Source organism: Carassius auratus, unplaced genomic scaffold (genome assembly GCF_003368295.1).
Source record: "Carassius auratus strain Wakin unplaced genomic scaffold, ASM336829v1 scaf_tig00039765, whole genome shotgun sequence".
NCBI lineage: Eukaryota > Metazoa > Chordata > Actinopteri > Cypriniformes > Cyprinidae > Carassius > Carassius auratus.
In genome coordinates, this window is record NW_020526538.1 from 16,872 (window position 1) to 38,366 (window position 21,495).

The 21,495-nt window shown below is 37.4% G+C and overlaps 1 protein-coding gene across 1 annotated transcript in view; it reads right to left on the bottom strand.

Annotated features, from left to right (window-relative positions):
• Positions 1-1,652: 1,652 nt before the first annotated feature.
• Positions 1,653-21,495, bottom strand: part of LOC113084142 (membrane-associated guanylate kinase, WW and PDZ domain-containing protein 1-like) — a 41,728-nt gene continuing 21,885 nt past the window's right edge. Inside the window, exons 10-17 of the mRNA XM_026254790.1 lie at positions 20,964-21,474; positions 20,801-20,864; positions 19,988-20,386; positions 11,958-12,158; positions 11,370-11,443; positions 10,873-11,016; positions 10,531-10,669; positions 1,653-7,899 (exon numbers count right to left, since the gene is read on the bottom strand). Of these exons, the coding sequence (XP_026110575.1) occupies positions 7,142-7,899; positions 10,531-10,669; positions 10,873-11,016; positions 11,370-11,443; positions 11,958-12,158; positions 19,988-20,386; positions 20,801-20,864; positions 20,964-21,474 (2,290 nt within the window). The 3' untranslated portion in view covers positions 1,653-7,141. The remainder of the gene's footprint in view (positions 7,900-10,530; positions 10,670-10,872; positions 11,017-11,369; positions 11,444-11,957; positions 12,159-19,987; positions 20,387-20,800; positions 20,865-20,963; positions 21,475-21,495) is intronic.

The following is a 21,495-nucleotide window of genomic DNA, read 5'->3' on the forward strand; positions in this document are numbered from 1 at the left end:
TTAATGTTATCTGAGTTTTGAGCCCTATATGCTGGGGCAAAATATGAGGCACAGAAGCCTCTGTTCATCCTCCCGTTTCATAGTTAACATGGTGTAGGGCATATAGCGTATAATTAGTGAGAGCAATTAGAATAGAGAGAGAGGCAGAGAGAAGCCTTCTACTGTTATTCCCACAGGCCTGCTCGCACTCTGAAGTGAAAAGTGTGATAATCAAAGTTTCAAATGTATTTTGATGAAAGCTAGTATGTGCTTTTGGAGCAAGACTCAGTAGAGTCTTGGACTTTCTTTGAATTGGATTGTCCTCCAATTCATGCAGTTACACTGAGAAATGTAACATAAAATTTGCATTGTGAATTAATGAACACAGAGGTGTGGTGTGGTACCCATGCATTTTACGCAACATATGCAGACTGTTTAATAAGATACCTTATTTCCAAGGCATTATTGGATGTATCCTTCAGGGATTAGATCATTTTAGTTTGCAGTGAGATAAGAAAAATGTCTTAAGATGGTGGATGATAGAAATAAACATTGTTCCATCTGATTAAATACATTATTTCTGTGATATTTTAAGGGACGGTGTTAGCTTAGCAACACAATCTAATACCAAACTTGGGTCTAGTTGAGAGCTTTGTTCTTCATGTGAGGAGCACTATGTGTGTGTTCCAAATCACAGTTTAATTTGTTAGGGTGTTGTGCGAGGGGTCGTTTACTCGTAACACATAACATTAATGTGTTAGTTGGTTGTGTTTGACCACTGCGTTTAAATCTTTTGCAGTATCTTAGAGATGACACAGTGTTCTAAAAACATGCAACTAAAGTTAAAATAATTTAAACGGTAAGAACATTTTTTTTTCTCTTCATTTCACTGCCCATCATCTTGCATTTTTAAATGCAAAAATGCATTCTGCGCGACAGTCCTGCATCATGCGTTTCATGAACTTAGAATTCTGTGTGAACAGTCCCTTATAGTAATGTAGCTACGTATATTTGATTACATAGAGTAAATACACGTTATGCTCTGAAACAGATCTTAGGCCTCTGCGTTTGTTTATTGTAGGACCCAGTGTTGTGTGATATTGAGAGATAAGTTTGGTATTTTTCTTCTGCACTAGATGGTAAATATGTAGGATGCTGGATATTGGATGTGTAGGAGTTTATTCCCAAGCAGTTTAGTGATGTGTGCGAGTACTGTTGAAATGCAGAGCCTTGAAATTCCGAGGGCACACACTTCGTTAATTATTTCACGCTAAAAAAAAATTGTAAAAAAAAGCAGCTTGACAGCTTTTTTTCAGATAGGTACTTTCCATAGCAATTTAAAAGAAAATATATTGCAGATTAATGAGTCAAACCGACATGTTGAAACACCACTGAGAATCTAAAGATAATTATTGGACACTAGCATTAAAATCAAATTATCATCAGTAACCATATCTAATAATACTAATATATATAACACTCATCTGCCTTATTCTAAAACCTAATGAGCTGCTCAGAGAGAGATTTTAGGATTTTTCTTTTGTACTTTATACTTATCATGAGCATCACTATTGGTTTAGCAACATGCTAACACAACAAAAATAAACTGTGGCCTATGTAGCTCTCTAGGCTTTGGAACCAGGCTACAGAGATTTGAAATGAGTGAACACAACCTCTTTTTTTCAGTTTTATTCAGTTTAATTCTGTAACTGCAAGTCATTATTCATAATTCAAAACTCCCTGTTGATGCATTCAAAAACAATACAGTATCTTCATACATATCAAGAGCAACAATTAAAAACCTGTACATCTGTGTTCAAGGTGTCCCCTCACGGACTGTTATTTACACACTCAGCATCTTCCCTGCAGAGGACGCCACTAAAATAACGGCTACTCGAGGTCTCGCTTCAGACCCGGCAGGTAAAAATCTGCAACACACTGCTGCCTGCTTCCTCATTCTCTATATTTGAGAGTCCGGTCTATGCTAAGTCAAAATGAAGGAGAGGACGCTTATGCTATAAAGGAAGTACAACCTTTATAAAGGAGCTGACATAAATGTTTTTTTTTTCTAGCCCCATCTGAACACTTGAAACAGCTGTATCTGCTTTCCGCTGGCTTGTAAGTGGTGACCTCCGTATGCACTGAATGGGGGAAAGCAAAAAAGTGACTGCAGCCAGCCAGTTGGAGGATCAGCACCGATGGAGAAAAAGAGATGCAAGAATTCAGACTGGGCGGCTGCCTCAGAGAGGTTCAATACTTCCTTTATACAACAGAATGTCCTCTGCTTTCATTATCGTGGGCCGAGCAGTCTGGCACACAGGGGTGTGAAAAGCATTGAGAAATGACACTGAAGTATGGGTACGGTGTCAAAGGTTTACAGTATCTAGTCAAAAACGTCCTCAAGTACAAAAGTTTGCACATTGTACTTAGTAAAAGTAAACTTCTTAGTTTTAGAAATAGACGAGATTAAATCACGATTTAAGTAAGTTTGTTGTACAAACTTCAAACAATCTAGAATTTAAAACTTGTTAGAATAAAACAAAATTGTAATAATTTTTATTATTATTATATAGTTTATATTTGTTTTAGTAACTTTAGTATTTAAATTTTTTATTTGGATTAGTTTCCAAGACAACATTTCAATTAAGGAAAAGATTTTTAATAGTTTTAGTTTCTAACATCAACACTGGTTTATAAACTCATCACCAACTGTTTTGTCGCTTCAGTCATATTAGTCTTCAACAATGCATTTCATATAAATTAGACCATAATTATGGCCAAATACATTTTACATGACCTATTTTAACTTTCAGGTTTTCGTCATGGTGGTCAGGGAAATATACACTTTTTTAAAAGATACAAATTAATTTTACAACGTAATAAAAAAAGGAGGGGTTTTTTTCATACAAATGTAATTTTATACATTTATAGTTTCAAATAATAATTCTAGTAATGAAGTACGCTCGCTCAAGCACTTTACACCCCTGCTGCCTTCTATCCTATATTTCTAGAATATAGATATAAAAACATCTCCTTTTCTTTCCTTTTTACAAATAAAAGTGTTCTTGTTCTGTACAATGGCTGACTCCTTACAAGGCCAATATAGCAAATTCAAGTTGAAAATTCAAAGCTGAAACACTCGGTTTGTGATTTGACATTTTAAAAGCGCCACACGCACATCTGGATTTCTCTTGGTAGAGGGAAAGAGTATGACATCATTGATTAGCATTTAAATGGCACATTTGCACTGATAGGAACCTTGCAGACATTATAATATTTAAAAAAAAACATTGCATCACTGCATATTGGTTGGCTCAGAGTTTGGATCGTCCTTGAGACTACATCTCTGACTACTGAACATCTAAGGGTCTCCAGTACAAGGAAACCTATATGGAGCAGGACAAATGTTCGGTGGGCATGCTAATTCTTATTTTTGAGGACTACACACTTGTGGTCCTTGTGTCTCTAAATCTGGATTTTGATATGCTGTTGAAGACGTCATGAAGAGGAATATAAAAAAGAGGGCCACAGTGTGCAAATACCACAGTGGGCACTAGGGGGCAATCAAGCTGTCAGATCAGATTCAACAATTTGAATAATTTAAACCTGGCAACAGATGTTCTATAAAACATTGCAATTGGCCTCATGGGCTGTGGAATACAGTATCATGCCATGGGGACATTTAATTTCATTGTAAGGGCCAGTGCTATTAAAACTATTATACTCACTACTGACATGCAAGATTGAATTATAAGAATCATTTTATATATCAAGCTTCTCATCAAGCCAGTGGGCACCTCGGTTTAAAATGCTGCACATGTCTCAGGATAACTCGACAGTGCTCTATATTTCTGATATGTGAGACATTGGGGGAATTGAGAACACAAATTATAATAATAATAATAATAATAATAAAGTCCAGGGTCTATAATTATATACAATAAGCTTGTTTTCTCGTAAGATCTGCTACAGTAAGGGAAATGCTACAATAAGAACCTTTTGGAAAAAAATCTCCCCCTCACAAAAATAAACCCAAACTAAACATTTACAAGGCTCATCCAAGTTTCTGTACAGTACGTGCTGATGCCAATGCGATAATCAGGTACAAAGTCAATATCAATACCCAGGCTGGTTGAGGATTCTGAGAGCTGTGAACTTCAGATGACACCTCGGATGTACAGCTGAGCGCTGTGTAATACTCATGTATAAGCCCTGATTTAAAGTCTTAACACTTAAGATCGATCGAATTGCAATTTACTAAATGCTTACAGGTATGGCAACAGAACTTGCGTGTGATCTTCCAAGTAAGCATTTATGGATATGGTACAGCACAGTAAAGACCTCCAGTGATAAATTAAAACACATTGTATTCTATTTTTAAAATCTGCAGGATTAATTCTGTCTTTAGAATAATGAAATTCAAATACTCAAAATATTATAGCGATTTTTTTTTTTTTTAATCAAGTGTTTGTATATAGGGATGCATTTTATTCAAATTAATTTATCACAGATGATTTTACTGTGCATAATTCTATTACTCAGCTTTTAGATGAGCTTGCTTTGAGCTTTGCTTGGTGTGACACAGAACAGAAAGAGATAGCACTTATTGCTCAGACAGTTCTGAGGTAAAGATCAATGCATAAGCTGGTGGTACAGCATGTCTGATTATCACCGGATCTCCTTGAAATTTTCGGTTTCGATTCACCAACCTGCCTGTGTATTTTAACAGTACACAAAATTATGAATCTCATATCTTAGGTAGAAAAATCCTACCGCAATTTTTGATCAGTAAGTCTTACAAAATGCATAGAAGACCTGTATCAAAATGCCCTTTTTTCTTCTTGTTTTTTTTCTTCTTTTTTTCTTTTAATTGTTTGTTTTTTGATTCCTGAAATGAAGATTCCGCATGATGCTCGATGCTGATTGGTGGAGGGCTTAGGACGAGGACCCATCAGGCCTTCGTTTTCTCGTTTTTGCGATTTTTCAGAAATGCTGAGGGCAATGAAATGGGTCTGAAATATTGAATCGGAAAGCATACAAACATCACAATGGGAAAAAAATAATAAATCAAAACTTTGGGTCCTGATTTTCAGCTTGAGGGAAGTCTATGTCTCGTATAAAGGAATATCGCATGAGGCACTTGTAATGGCTCTCTTTCACTTTGACTCACTTAGCTGAAGTTTCGCAGAGCGTGTGCAGAATATTTTCCCCCAACTCGTGAACCAAGTCTTGCAAAGATATAGATGTTAAAGAGGCAGAACAGTATAGTGTTGCACACTTTCTACTATGCTACGTCTTATGTTCTTTTACTTGTATTTGTTTCTCTTTTTTGGTAAACACTGGCTAAAGAAGCAGAAGGCACCTGGAGAGGTTTGATACGGCTCACTGGCCTTATAATAAAACCTATCTTTAGTTCTGTTATCTTCCTTCCCCCCTCTTTTAACAGCAAGACCACCGCGCACACAGCAGGGGAGGGGTTACAGTCCAGTCACAAACAGCAAGCAGCTAATAAAATATCTTTAATCGCTTAGTCCTGCTCCTGAAGATCAGTTTTTGATCTAGTTTACTTTCAGAAATGTAGCTCTTCAGGGGCCTGACCGAGCAACCGTGTCTTAAATAAATCTTCCTTTTTATAATAGAATTTTTGTTGCATTCTTATGAAAATAAATGGAAAATATACTAAATAAAAATGCCAATGATATGAAGAAAAAAAAAACATATGCTATGAAGGACATCATGAATCATAGACGCATACCTTGCTGTTACTATCATGCTAGCCACATCATAATGGCAGCATTTGATCATTTTCTCTCCTTGGCCACTGGATGGGGATAAAGTCAAGGATTGGTTGGCCAGAGTGGAGTGTCTGGATGATACCAATACCACAATTCTAGTACTTTATAGATAATGGATTTGAGACATCAGAGAAACAGATGGGGTGGTGTTGGTGTACTGAAAACCACATATATAGAGACAGAGCTGGAGAAGCTGGATGAGAGAGATAGTGTGTGTGTGAGAGAGAGAGAGAGAGTGAAAGAGACAGAAGAGAAGAGAAAGTTAAAGAGATAGTTTACCTCCACTAAAAGTACAAAAATAATAATTTAGTAACACCCAAGTCGTTCCAAAGCTGTATGACTATTTTCTTCCATGAAACACAAAAGGAGAAATTTTGAAGACAAGCTTCAAAAAGGATCATCGAAGTGAATATGAATCATAAAAGGCAATCATTTGAATTGAGAACTAAATTACATTAAATGTTATATTAAAAAGTCAATATGACACGTGATAGAAACAGACCGAGATCTCATTTTTTAAGGACAATCCACTCAAAAATGAAAACTGTCATCATTTACTCACCCTTATGTCATTCCAAACCTGGATACATTTCTTTCTTCGGCTTGTAACCAAAGAGTTTCGGGTCCTATTCCCTCTTTTAATAATTTTTGTTTATACAATGGAAGTAAAGCAGGTCAGATTTGGAATGACATGATGGGGGGGGGTGGCTATCCTATGGACTATCATTTTAAGGTGCATTCACATAATCACACTATTGAAAATTTTGCATGCAAAAAAGGTATATTGTATATTTCAAAGGTGTACCTTTGTATGAAACACCACTCACACAAAATTCACGTTCAAACCAAGCAGGTTTCAAATTTGCATGACCAGCTGAAGTCGATGCAAAATACACAAAAGGGAATTCTTTTAGCCTCCCATTAAATTACAGATGGTGTGGATTCCTATTAAAATGACTGGATTTCAACAGTGAAAATTCACTCAACAGCACCTTTATTCACTGAAATCTGCTCTAGCTCTCTATGAGAAGAAGCGAAGATTCATAAATCATTCATTTTTTTAATCAGTTGACTACATTTACAAAAATCGAATTGGCCTGAACCAGTTTGTATGTTTCTCACAAACAGCTATAATACGACTTCACAAGACTTGGAATATAGTTTAGCAGTCATATGAAACATTGTTGGTGCTTCAGTACCCATTCATTCACGTGAAAATGTGCAACTAGCACAATTAAGTAAATTCCCATAAAGTGGCGTGAAAGTGAAAAGTGTGAAAGTGTCATAAATAATAAATAGTCATACTGAATTGGAACGTCATGAGGTTAAGATTTTAGGTGAACTATCCCTTAGCATTAGAAATAGCATTAGGACCACAGTTCTCCCTTATTCTGGCTCAGCCTTTTCCCCTCTAAAACCTGAGAGAGTTTGTGAGGGCTGGGGACTAGCCAGGGTCCCGGGGTTGTTGTCGGAGATCCAGGAGCCTGTAGAGGGCTGATGCCATCCAGGGGCCACTGAGTCCCCGAGAATGCGATGCTGGCTGCAGACACACTGACTTCAGAGAAGCTGTGAGCCGATTCTGCATCATCGTCATTGTCCAAAGGCATGAGGAAGGAGAAAGGTGTGCGCTGTGTGACCTCCGTTTTGCTGGTTCTGTTGTGATCCCTCTTTTCTCTTCTGACAATCCCTCTCTCTTTCTCTCGGTCTGTTAGGAGACCGTTCTCTCTCTCTGAACTAGCATCCTTCACTTTTCGCCTTCGCTCTCCAATGCTATTACTTTTTTGCCTTCCCCGGTGTCGTTCCTCTTCTCCCTTTCTTTCTCCCAGTGTGTCGTCATCTTTCTCTTCTCTCCGTCTCCCCTCTCGGCTCCTCAGCGTGCCGGGTAAACTCTGTGAACGCATCTGTTGCTCTCTCCTTCTTTCTGCCGACCGGGAGCTGCCTTCCTCCGCTTCTCTTCCTCTGCTCCTTCCCCCTGATTCCCTCCTTTCCTTCCCCCTCCTCTCTCTCCTCTCTCGTCCACTGTCATCCACCCATCTGCTGCTCCTCGAAGGGGAGCGATCCACTGTAGCCATACGCGGCTCTTCGGAAAAGATGGAGGAGGGGGAAGCAGCTCCAGCTTCATGGTCTGAGGAGGAGAGCGAGAGTTGAATGATAAAACATTATCTACAGAAGAAGGTGTCGGATAAGGGTTAGATGATGGAGAAGTGGGGGGGGGGTGACAGCACAACCATGTGATGTACCAATGACTGTTCTGAGATCAGTAAGGAGTTATTCCCTGCAATCTCAGCCTGAGTAAAGGTCTGTGATGGAGGCAATGGGAGAGAAAAGTGTCTGAATGGTTGAGTAAACTACACTGTTGGTAAAACGATGGCATTAGCGTTTTGTTGCATTACATTTTTTTATTTTTTTTGGACCTAGAAGCACATCTCAAAACAATATTTGGAAGACTTTAGGAATATCTGCAATTATGCTTCTTTATCAAAGGCTATCATTTAACAAAAAATGGGCAGCAGTTAAACCAAAAGCGCCATGCCCATTTAAACAGAGAATATTACACTTTTCTCACACTTTTTTTTAACAAACCATTAACTCTTGACTTTTGCCTCAATGAACTCCAAATTTGCTGCGTATTAATAGTTAGTATTAGGCAGGTAAGGTTAGGTGTTAGGTAGGATTAGGGATGTAGAATATGGTCTTGTAGAACATGTGCTTTTTTAAGTAGTTATAAACAGCCAATATCTTAATAATAGGCATTTTAATAAGCAACTAATAGTGAGAATTGGTCTTACACTGAAGTGTTACCATGAATTTTTAATACACTTATGAATAAATAAATTATTATTATTATTATGATTATATACACTTCTTAAGTGTGGGGTCAGTAAGATGTTTTACTTATTCAGCAAAAAGAATGCATTCTTTGAAGTTCTTCAAAAGTGTAAACAAAATTTTTTTATCATATCTGAATCTATTTATCATATATGAAAATATGCATCACAGTTTAAAGAAAAATATTAAGTATTTAATAAAAATTATTCCACAAACAACCTGCCATTATAAAAAATAAATTACATTGAAAAATATTTTAAGTTTAAAAAGCTATTTTAAAATTGTAAAAATATTTTGCAACATCACTGTTGTACTTTATTATTGATTAAATAAATGCAAAATTGTTGAGCATTAATGTAACCATAAGATTTTAAATTATATATATATATATATATATATATATATATATATATATATATATATATATATATATATTTATATTTATACATATATATATATATATATATATATATATATATATATATATATATATATATATATATACACACACACACACACACACACACACACAAAAAAAGTATTGAACACGTCACTATTTTTCTCAGTAAATATATTTTTAATTGTGCTGTTGACATGACATTTCAACCAGATGTCGGTAACAAACCAGGTAATCCATACATAATTCCTAAACTAATTTTTTTTTGTTTTGTTATATGTTATGTTTAATAAAATGGAATAACTCAGAGAAAAGTATTGAACACGCTTTCTAAAATTGATTTAATACTTTGTACAAAAGCCTTTTTGGTAATGACAGCTACAAATATCGAAGGTTCTGTGGACCTCTTCAATCAACTCTGATCTTTAGTTCTTTCTATTGATTTTCTATAAGATTCAAGTCAGATGATTGGCTGGGCCATTCTAGCAGCTTTATTTTCTTTCTCTGAAACCAACTGAGAGTTTCCTTGGCTTTATTTGGCATTAATAATTTCATCTTCATCCTCGTGGTAGGTGCTGGGACTGAACCAGCTAATCTTAATTTCCACTGACAAGGGGCAGGATTGCTTTCTAATTACTGATTGGCTATCCATGCCATTTTGCATCTCCTTTTCTTCAGGTGCTCAATACTTTTCCCTGTGTCATTCAATTTTATTACACATAACTTACTTTCTGAATTTATTCATTTTGTTTTGTTTGTATGTATGGTTTACTTGGTTTGTTACTGACATCAGGTGAAGATTTAATGTCAGCAGCACCTTTAGAAATATATTTACTGAGAAAAATAGTGATGAGTTCAATACTTATTTTATCCCACTGTATGCATGTATGTATGTGTATATATATGTATATATATAAAATAACATGACACCCTAGTTATAAGAAACAGAAAAGGCAGAATGAAGAAGGGAGTATGAGAACTGTGAGATCACGAAGTGAACATTAAGAAAGACAAAATGACAACCAACAGGAACGAGGAACGGTTACCAACCGCGTGTTTTCTGTCCGGCCGATGACATAGAAGCAAGGCTCGCCCTGCTTCGAGTTAGTCATACAAAGAGATAAGCTGGAAAGCTCCACTGGAGGAGAGTTCAAGAGAGAGAAAGAGAGCGAAAGTATGCAGTTGTGAAAGACAGGAAGAGAAAGAAGTCAATCAAGAGGAAAAATCCAATGCAGAGTTGCAAAAAGTACAGGTAAGAAGCTAGAGGATTGAACTTGTATCCTGAATGCTTTTGGAAAAGTCCTGAATGTCTGTCATCACCAAGTATCATTTCAACATATGAGCTCCAAATATCCTCTTACCTGCCTATGGCCCTGACTAGAAGAATCTGATCTACAGATGTGAACCTGCTAACTATCAGAGGGAAGCAACATTTTGTCAAATCTTTTGGCCATCGGTTGATCGTTACCCTTACATGAACCTAAATTTCTCAAACCCTCTATTCCTATACATTAGACTTTCTCCCCTCACCATAATCTGGTACGTATCCATTGCCTTTCTTCAGTATGAGATGTATCCGGGCTCCTCCCTTTCGGATCTGCTCCACGGCCTGGCTGTGTGTCATCTCAGCTGTGCTGTCTCCGTTAATCTCCACGAGCTGATCACTCACCTGCAATATGAGTCAGCAAAACCCTCTGTGACTCAGCATAATGTCAACAACAGAACCCAATCCCAGCATGCCTCAGCATAATCTTCACAACATGACTCAGTGCTGCTCCTAGTGCTTCAGTCACACATTCAAACATCCCTGACAGAATCAAGTGAAAGGTTTTGTATTGTATCCCAGTAAAATTGACTGTGTGTGAAACTAACCTGCATTTTCTGACTGCGCGAGGCCGGTCCGCCCTCCATTAGACCGAGCACATACAGACCCATGTTATACTCGCTTCCACCTCGCAAACTAAAACCAAACCCTGTTGGGCCCCTTTCAAGATCAACGCTGTAATACTGGGAATCCTGGAGAGGGGGACAGAGAGAGAGAGAGAGAGGAGAGAGATTTTTAAGCAACTTTATGTGGTGTAGGTTATGAAATAATGGAAAGTTGCAGATTACGTGCTAACTAGTTTAAAGAGCATGGTAATTCTTCTATAATTACTATACAATACTATCACACTGTAGAAGCGTTTAAAATAAATAAGGCGTTCAGAAATTGTGGCCAGTTACAGAGATGCACTTTCACTACCCAGTTCAACCAAAAGTTGAAAACTGAAAGTAAAAAAAAAAAAAAGTTCTATGGAACCAAATGCCTCCACAACTCAAATAAATATGTACTGTATGTGTATTTCTGTAATGCGTGTATGTAGTCTCACCTTTTGCTTAGCCCGATGCCCTTTTCTTAACCGACTCTCAGCATCAAAGTCAGGGTACTCAGGTAGATTATTGTCTGATGAAAAAATAGGCAATCGTGAGTTTAGACACACACCTTGTTATTACTGACAAGTGAAGACTTCCATTTCTATACCAAATAAATGTTGTTCTTTTTGAGCTCTCCAGTAATCAAAGAATCCTGACCAAATGCATCTGTGGATATTTGAATCATATATACTGATTCACTATTGAGGGTGATTTCCGAAGAATCATGTGAAGACTGGAGTAATGGCTGCTGAACAATCCAGGTTTGCCATCACAGGAATAAAAAAAAAAAAAAAAAAAAATTTAAATGTAAAAAACAAAACAAAAAACTTATTTTAAATTGTAAGACTACAATATGATTAATTTTTATTTAATATTTAATTTTGTATTTTCGATCAAATAATTTCAGCCTTGATAAGCAAATTTTAAAATAAATCCTATTCAACCCAAACTTTTGAACAGTAGTGTTAGGAACAAACATGTCACCATTTAAAAACATTCAATATCATTTAATTAGGAACTTTCTATGAGTGTGGTGTGCTTACTAGTGTGAGAGCGTGGTACAATGGTGAGTCTGAGTGTGTTGCCGGCTCTGCGCAGTATCTGTGCGAGGTCTCTGTGGGGCAGCGTGACCACGGATCTGCCCTCCACGGCCTCCAGCTGATCCCCTGGCTGGATCTGACCACTGCGTGCTGCTGGGCTCCCCCGTCGCACCGTCACAAACCTGTGAGACACTAGAGACGAGGCTAAAGAGGAAAAAGAGACAGAAAGAAAGATATTCATCCTCTCTTCCATGTAAATGAAACTCAATTCTTTCTACTTTAGAATGGGTCACTAAATATTTTTTTCCATCTGGTAAAGCATGATGTGACGATACAAAGGGGCACATTTCTAAATGAACTGCATGAATCACTGAATCAAAAGAAGATTATACAGCTGACAGAACACTGAACAAATTCCTCACTTAAACGTTCACGTTTACATAACCATGGGACAGTTCTGTGACCTTACTGGTCCCAAGTTTCCCTGTCCTCACCCTGTGTAGCTTATTGTTTGTCAAAGGCGCTTTGAGTATGATGTGTTCTGTTCCAACCTCGTCTGTCCACATTATTCAGCCTTTCACTCTTGGCCAAACAAGAGGTTGGTTGCCAAGACTGTAATCTCAAAGACCTGTGTACAACTACTGTGAGCACTCGCCATCATGTTACACAGAGACAGTCAATTAAAGAAAGAAGAGCGAGACATAAAACATCAGACTGAAATACTGCTGTGTTGCCTAAAGCATTCTGCTCCATATGCGTCTTTGTTGAGATGTGTTTCTGCAAGTGATGTGCGAATGAAAGGCACACAAATACACCAAATTTAGACTGGCATGCAAGTTTTCATAAAAGAGAGACGCAACCACCCCAAAAACAGAAAGACAGAAAGAGGCTAAAGGATATGATTAAGAATGAAAAAACAGGAGCATGTTTTTCCACAGAAAAGAGCAATTATTACAAATGTTCCTTAAATTATCCTGATTATGACCATTTATGTAAGATTTAAATGAAATGTTTTGCTAGTGTTTAATGAATAATGCCCAAGATTATTAAATAAACAAATGAAAAAAAACAGATAAGTATGAATATGAAATTGTGAGAACTGCGATGAAGCTATGACGTACACAAGATGCATACTACAAACAAATACTGTATTCAGCAAAAAGCCCTGAAAAACGTGTCATCCTTTTCACAAAAATATTAAGCAGCAAAAAATATTAAACAGCCGTTTTCAACATTGATCGAAGTAAGAAGAAATGTTTCTTGAGCACCAGATCTAGGTTACATATTATAATGATTTCTGAAGGATTATGACACTGAAGACGGGAGGTAATGGCTCTTGAAAATTCAGTTTTGCCACATATTACATCTAAAATGTTTTTTATTTTATTCAAAATATTATAAAATTTTCACAATATTAGTGTTGTTTTTTTTTTTTTACTGTATTTTTTGATCAAATAAATATAGCCATGGTGTACATGGCTCACAGCTGTATGTGGCAGCATTTCCTAATCTAATAGCTCTTCAGCTCCTGTGGCATACTGTTTAACAGGGAATTTGCATATTTAGAGACAGAGACATTCCTAAACATGTTCTTAGCACTGCCACAACCAACATCGCAGAACATGTAAAAACGACAACAGACCTTGAAGTGTTTCTGTTAGCCATTTTTAAATGGTCCCATATGCAATCTACTGTATGTCAAAGGTGACAGAGCACCATTTCGAGTATACAGGCTTGAAACTGAACAAACTTTTTGTACTTCAACATATGTGAACTGGGATTCTGTGCATTTCAGCCTCGGACTCTGTTGAGGGAACTGCAGAACCACAAAGGTGTACTGTATAGATGTACAGGCTAAACTTTAAGTTACTATAGTGATTTTCAAAGAATAACTGAAATGTTGGTCTTTCCTGACACAAAGCTATTTTTTGTAGCTTTGAAGAAAGTAATATGTACATATGTAGGGCTGAACTATTCATTTAAGAGAAGTCATTTAAGTTGGTAATGTCCTTAAGCAGCTGAATGTTAAAATCTCTCCCTTTAATTTTTCTACAAGTGGTCCGTCTCTGGCCATGGTCACAGTAACAGATCCACAAAGTCGAAAATGAGAATATGGTTTACTAAATAAATTGTTATCTTTTGTTAAATGAGATAATCCTGTGTGCAGAAAATCAGTAGAGCCAAGGTGAGAGTGTGTTAAGTGTCATTTGAAGCGTGTTGTGCTGGACGAGAATGTTCTCCCACGTACCACGTCGTTAAGTGCTGCCAATTATTACCAAATCTACATTATTCATGAGTTTGTCTATTATTCATAACTCATTGACATTCATGCATTATTCATAGCGTGTAAAACATCTCTGTTAATGAGCATATTGTTCTCTGGGTTATTTATAGAAGTGGACATACAGACACAAAACATTAAAATGGTTATTTATGTATTTATGGCGGGATACATTTAATAAACACAGCACAGGGGGTTTATGTAATTTCATAAAAGTGTCCCTCATGATAAAGAATAGAGGGGTGCAGCTGTTTCTGACCCAGCTGTCTGAAAGAAAGAGAAAAGCTCTTTGGGATTTGTAGTTACTGAAAGTATATGGTGTTTGTTACATAACTGTTATCAGACACTTCGCATAATCCTATAAATCCACACTGTTATGAATGACACAGAAAGACATGCATGCCTTCTAAAGCTTATAACACAGTATAGTCCTGAAATAGGCATTTTGTATCAGTTTTGTACAGAAAAATTGAGATTTTCTGTATATAGTGTGTGTGTGTGTGTGTGTGTGTGTGTGTGTGTGTATATATATATATATATATATATAAATTCAGTAGAAAGTGGAGATTTTCTGTACAAAACTGATACAAAATGCCTAAGTAATAGAGCACAAAATTATTATATACTTATTTTGAACAACAAAAAAGGAGACTTTCAATAATTCTAATACATCAGCAATTCAACACTGACTTGGTCAGGTGCACAATGAAAGTACGGGTGAAACTTTAACTACTCTTTAAACGTGTGGAATAACTGGGTCACGCTTCGAAACTTTTACACAACACCTTGTTTCTGTTCACCTCCACTATTCATGAGCCTCTGTTTTTTCACGTCTGGGAGATTTCCCCTGAACTGCGAGCCAATGAGCCATATGTGGGCCTAGTTTTTGCACACACCACAGGGTTTCGGCGGGAAGAACAGAGGTTTTGCGTGTTGTGGAAGTCGAGTTCAAACAGGGGTCGAGAGTGGATGGCTGCAGCGCTCTAACAAAACTCCTCATGCAGAGTCGAGAACAGAACAGAAGGACTCATGCTGAGATTATGACCTTTTATCACAAGTCAGAAAAACATGTGCACTCCTGTGGGCTTCTGTTGTTATTGTTATTAGCTGAAGAGTGTTTATGTTAATATACTTTCTCCTATTCCAGTTTCTTATGCAAATGCATATACAGAAGAATCCTTTAAAAACATTGTTTTGCTTGTTTGAACATTCCAACCAGCCGACAACATTTCAACCAATAGCGTAGGTTTGGAGGGGGGCTATCAGATGAGCCAATGGCAGCGATTGGAAGTATTTGAGGAAATCAAAAACAGTATTTTTTCAATTCCATTTGAAATGACACACTTCAGCTTCAAGTAAACTTACTGGAGAATAACTAAGGAATTACTAGGTTGATTTCCCAAAATATGTTTTCAAAACAATGTTCTAACCAGCCTGACCTTTCAACCAATAGCGTTAGTTGGGGCGTGGCTATCTGATCAGCCAGCAAATGGCAAAGAGGGGAAATATTTCAGAAAATAGGTGTAAATTTTTTGTCATTACATTTGAAATGATACACTTCAGTTTTAGTTTTAATTATAACAAAATAACCCCAATATTAAGTTCAGTTAAGAAAGTAAAAACTTTATCCAGTTTATGGAACCACTGCTTAACAAACTAAGGTCCTTAAGCTCAAAATTACAATGAATCCCTCATTCTCTAACATTTGTAAACTTAATGCACTAACAACGCCTTTTCAGTGATCAGTGAGTAAATGATTCAGTGAGTACATGACCAGTGAGTGAATAAAAAGCAACAATAATAGAGCACAATTTGTCACGTGTCTGGATTAAATTTGCAATGCAGGTCTCAAATGATATTTTACAAAAGTACAATATTCTCAGTGTGAATATTTGTTGAAAATTTCATTAAAAAAAAAACTCAATAATTTACTCAATAAGGGACCAAGTGTGTATTAATACTTTTCTATCTTTAAAAACACTGAGCAAAAACAAATTAAAAAAATATTCACACACAAGTAAACATTATAGAGCTGAAACAGAGAGATGCAGATCACAGCATTAAAGCTAATGGTGACTGATCCTCAGACCCAAACGCTCCATTTACATCAGGCTGACCCTGCAGAAACAAACAATCCCAACACTGCTGTAAACAACAGCAAATGATCAGGTATCTGATTCTGCAGTGAAACTTTGTATCAGAGACAGCCTTAGAGTGTCCAGCACTGAACGAACTGATTTCACACATTCTATCTAAAGAGATCCATAACACATGTCCAACAAAACAAAATGCATCATAAACATTCAAACATCCACATACAAGCATGCTTGCATCCCTTTGGGGATAAAGATGCAAAGCCAACCATCTGTTTAATATTTAATCTTATCCAGCTTATTAGTCCTTGCATGTAAATATGCACTAAAATGAACAGTGCAAAACCTCACATGACATTGAGAAAATATGCTCAATCAATGATCCAGAACTCACGATGTCTGTTAACACGGCTAAGCTTCACGAAACACTATCAGCTGACCCTAGAACAACTCGTTCCTCTGAAAAATGGAAACAGGCACAAGACAACGCCTTGAGGATATTGCACATAGTGAGGATACAGATAAGATACAGACAATGTTATATTGAGCACAGCTGGAACGAGCATGCAGTGTTTCTCACTATCTCTGTTCCACACACACACACACACACACACACACTGCACATTCCCTACAAATGACCTCATGTAGATGATCTCACACACACGATAAGATATTCAGGGTGTGCAGCTCATAACAGTAATAATTTAACTGAGAGACAGAAAATATAAGAAAACGTACAGATACCATATTCTTGTGTTCTGGTATGATACTTCAACAGATTTGAAAGAATACCACGGTAGACTGAAAAAAAATATGGCACCATGGCCAAACAATACTTAAAACTAGTAATACCATTGTGCCATGGGCTTTTTTGGATTTGTGCCATGACACAATTGGGTTATACTTTATTTTAAGGTGACCTTGTTACAGTGTAATTATGCATTTAAGTACTGAGTAACATTAATTTACTGTAAATGTACTTACCATAGGGTAAGGTTTAGGATTAGGGTTTGGTTTAGGGTTACTTGCATGTGATTATGCATAATTTATTGTTATTATAAAAGTAAGTACATGTAACAAGGACCTTAATGTGTTACCATGAATTGTAGTACCTTGGTAAATTTAAAATACTATAGTGTTGCGATGTGATATTATCACTGTACCATGGTACTACCACAGTTCTTTTTTGTAATGAATAAACCACACAATACCATATCTGATGAATATCAATGCACCATATCTAAAACTTAAAAAACAGTCCCAAAACTACAACAGTATTTTGAATATACCATGCACTGTGTTACCAAGGGACCTGTTTGACTTGTACCATGGACATACAATGGTATTCTTGAAACTACCCCTGAGTTCCATATAAATACTTTAGAGTACACTATGCTTCAAGGTTTTTTTTCTGTTCATTGCTATTGAAGTCTGTAAGCAGAAAATTGGACCCTTCTACAGAGTGGGTGATTCTTTGTTCACTGGTCCAACACATCACAGAAGAATTAAGTCTTTCATTGGAACTGCAAGTGGAAATATTTCAGGCATGTGAGAGCCCAGGTGAACCCCAGCTCCAGGACACTCTGAAGTATGAAAAGTACCGAGATGTAATCAGAAGGGGAGCACTTCAGGAGAACTATTCTGGAGAGCTCAAAAACTACGGATACAATGCAACACATGCATCCTTGTTCTCTCTCCCATGAACAAACTGTTACCTGAATACACCCCATCTCAGTTCAAACAAACAAATCACAAAGCTTTAGGAAACATACGTTCCAGGAAAAAATTCAAATCCACTAAATCACCATTAAACTTACTTGATACAGCAGCAGATAATTCATTTGTTTGTAAAGTAAGCAGAACCAAGGTCAACAATTCAGCAGAATACAGATATACTAAAGAGTCCATAAGAGATAAAATAGTATTTACGTTTCGTGTCCTTCACCGTTTTCAGGGCAGACTGAAGCCTTTCCAGCATGTTGTCCCGATTGAGTTTCTAAATCCAGCTTCAAATCCAGATCATTCCTGATGCTGAGACATTAATCTACATTTAATATTACAAAACAGTGAGGAAATGAAGGACTGTTCAGGTGTTTTTCCCTTTGAGCAGAGACACTGAGGAACGCTTGCACTGACAAAACTGAACGGAGGACAAGAGAGAGGGGGAGAGGGTGAAAGAGTGCAGAGAGAGAAAGAGAGAGAGGGAGGGAGGGTGAAAGCAAATAAGAGCAATCTAATACTACACTGAATCCTCTCATAAAAGAAGCATCATGAGAAGGAAAGTGGGTGATGTTTAAAACCCTATATTGGGATGTCTAACAACACAAACACACACACACAAAATACTGTTAAAAAGTTTGGTCTAAGAATTGTTTTTTCCCATATATAAATTAATACTTGTATTCAGCAAGGATGCATTAAATTGATCTAAAGTGACGGTAAAGGCATAATATTACAAAGTTACAAAATGTTACAAAATATTTTGGTTTCAAATAAATTCCCAAACTTTTGCCTTTTTTTTTTTTATGGGTGTACATATTAGATTTAATTCCAAATCATTAATAAATATTATCAATCATAGAAATTTGGCTGATACTCCTTTGGTCTATTGCTAAATTATATATATATATATCATTGTGCTGAAGGCACAAATGTTTCTACAACTTAAGTATATTGGACATTTGGATGTTACAAGTGATAAAATATGAATATAAAGGGCATTTTGGATAAAGTAATATTATAGTGTTATACTAAATACCATGGTTTACTATATTACATATTAAATGCATTGAATTTTTATGTCAGATGCACAGGTACCGAACACTTTATGTAAATATTTGGTTCTATGAAGTACAGTAGATACAAAAACTTATGTAAATGTAACAAAACCATAAACATCCAAAAAAGACAAAGATCAATGGTTCTTTCTTGCAAATCTCTGTGTTACAGAAGAAACAACATAAAGCGCAAATAACAGTGAACAAGTACTGAACTACTAAGCATCTGAACAAAGGACAATGCACAAGAAAAAACAAAGAAAACAGGAAAAACCGTGCACTCAGGAAACTGTTCCATTTGTCGTTTCTCAAATACAAGAACTGCTGGACACAAACCTTGACCTCATTTGGACTTTAACTTATCCTACAATTGTATGTCGTTTTCATCCTCAACATCACAGCAGTGAGCTACAAATCATACATGTACATTTATGACTAATTAAAAACGACTGTAAAGAGCAAAAGCCTCAAATCAGCAAAGCCTCAAATCAAGTGAAAGAAATCATAATTAGTCTGCTAATTAGGGATTTTTGTGCACATGCTTATTGCATAATGGCATGACTCAGATGACCAACATGCTTAGAGGGGTAAAATGCCCTTTTTTTTGAAAAAATATATATATATATATATTTTTTTTTTCACAATTCACCTGGCCTCCAAACATGGAGCAAAGCAGGATTATATACTCTCTCCCTTTGTGAGAATTAATTTATGGAGACAGAAAGTAGGATATTTTTCCAGAACCCCAATTTTTTATATAACATTGTATTAATGTAGTAAATGTTTTCTTTTTGATTCCAAATACCAGAATAATCAGAAATAAAACAAAGGTCACAAGGTCACATCAACTTGCCAGAAATCATAAATGCAGCCTGTACTTACTTCCATTCATTACGTCCTGGGATGCGATGACAAACCCGAATCCTTCTCCTGGTCTCCGTCTCAACTCCACCTCCATCGCTCTGGAAGAGATTGCTCCCCTCGTGTCTACATGGCTTTTGGACACTGCGCCAAGATTAGAGGGAGCAGTACGGCTCCACTGAGCAGGTCCGTCCTCGACTCCTATCCAGTCCCGGGGCTCTAGGGTCAGGGTCACGGGCACTGAGTCCAGGAAGCTGGTGCTTTGGACCAGGTTGGGGAGGTCACCGCAAGGTGAGGAGGGAGAGAGGGTGCTCTGGCTGGGCACAGCACCATCGGAGGAGGGCGAGATCAGATCAGGGGTGCCCAGGGAGGGAGGGGGCCTCTTATAGGCATTTGGGGAGCCTGGGGAACAAAGAGGACCTGAGAGAGAACAGGATAGTGATGTGTAGGTTTTCTGTGTAGTTGTATGAATGTCACACAGATTTTTCTTGATATGATGTTTTTCTATTATAAAGAAATCATAATAAATATAAAAATACTAAATCTGAAATATAATTTCTATGTTGCTCACTGCTCTGGGTGTGTGTTCACTGCTTTGTGTGTGCACTTTGGATGGGTTAAATGCAGAGCATGAATTTTGAGTTTGGGTCACCATACTGTACTTGTCTAAATGTCACGTCACTTTTCACTTTATAAAGTTTTCTGTAATTTATTTGTCATTTATTTATATTAAATAATACAACATTTTAAAAGTGACCATGAATTAAAAATGGACAATTTTCTTTTTGGAATATTATAAACGATTTATTCGTAGACAGTGTGGAGAACACTCACCTCCTCTGTAAACCAGTAAGACCACCTCACCCTGTTTGGTATGTTCTTGCAGCACTCGCTGCACCTGTTCATAGTATAAAAAAAGAGCATTTGCAAGGATTCAAGTATGTAAGATTGATGAGGGAAGAGCTTCAGAAACAGACCCGAAGAGTTAATGAATTACCTGTGCGAAGCTGAGACTCTGCACATCAGCGCCGTTGATTTTAATAATGGCATCCCCTGGCTGTAGGGAGTGGCATTGTCGTCTGTCCCAAACTCTCTTCACCACCGCCAGCTGCCCTCCCTGCCCCCCAGCCGTCACACTGAAACCCATACCACCTCCCTCACTCCTTCCCAAGGCCACAGGTACCAGCTCACCCTCTCCACCGCTGCCTACCCCACCTGGGGCTCCGGGGGACCCTAGGCCACCCGGAAGAGGTCGCGGGGGATTGTTGGCTGGACACCCGTTGAAACCACAGGGTGGGTGCTCGTTTGGGGGTGCAACACCAAGAGATGTTTGGGGCACTGGAGGCCGCTGGGTGCTGGGCGCTCCTGGCGGGGCGGTAGGACCCACCTCAGGCTGGGGCAGCGGGAGCACAGCAGAAGAGAGCTCGCTCTCGGAAGACTTCGAACTGTGATGGGCGTGAGAAGGAGCTGGAAGAGAGTTGTTGTTGTAGCTTCGGACAAGGGAAGCTCTAGATGGAGTGTGGAAGAAA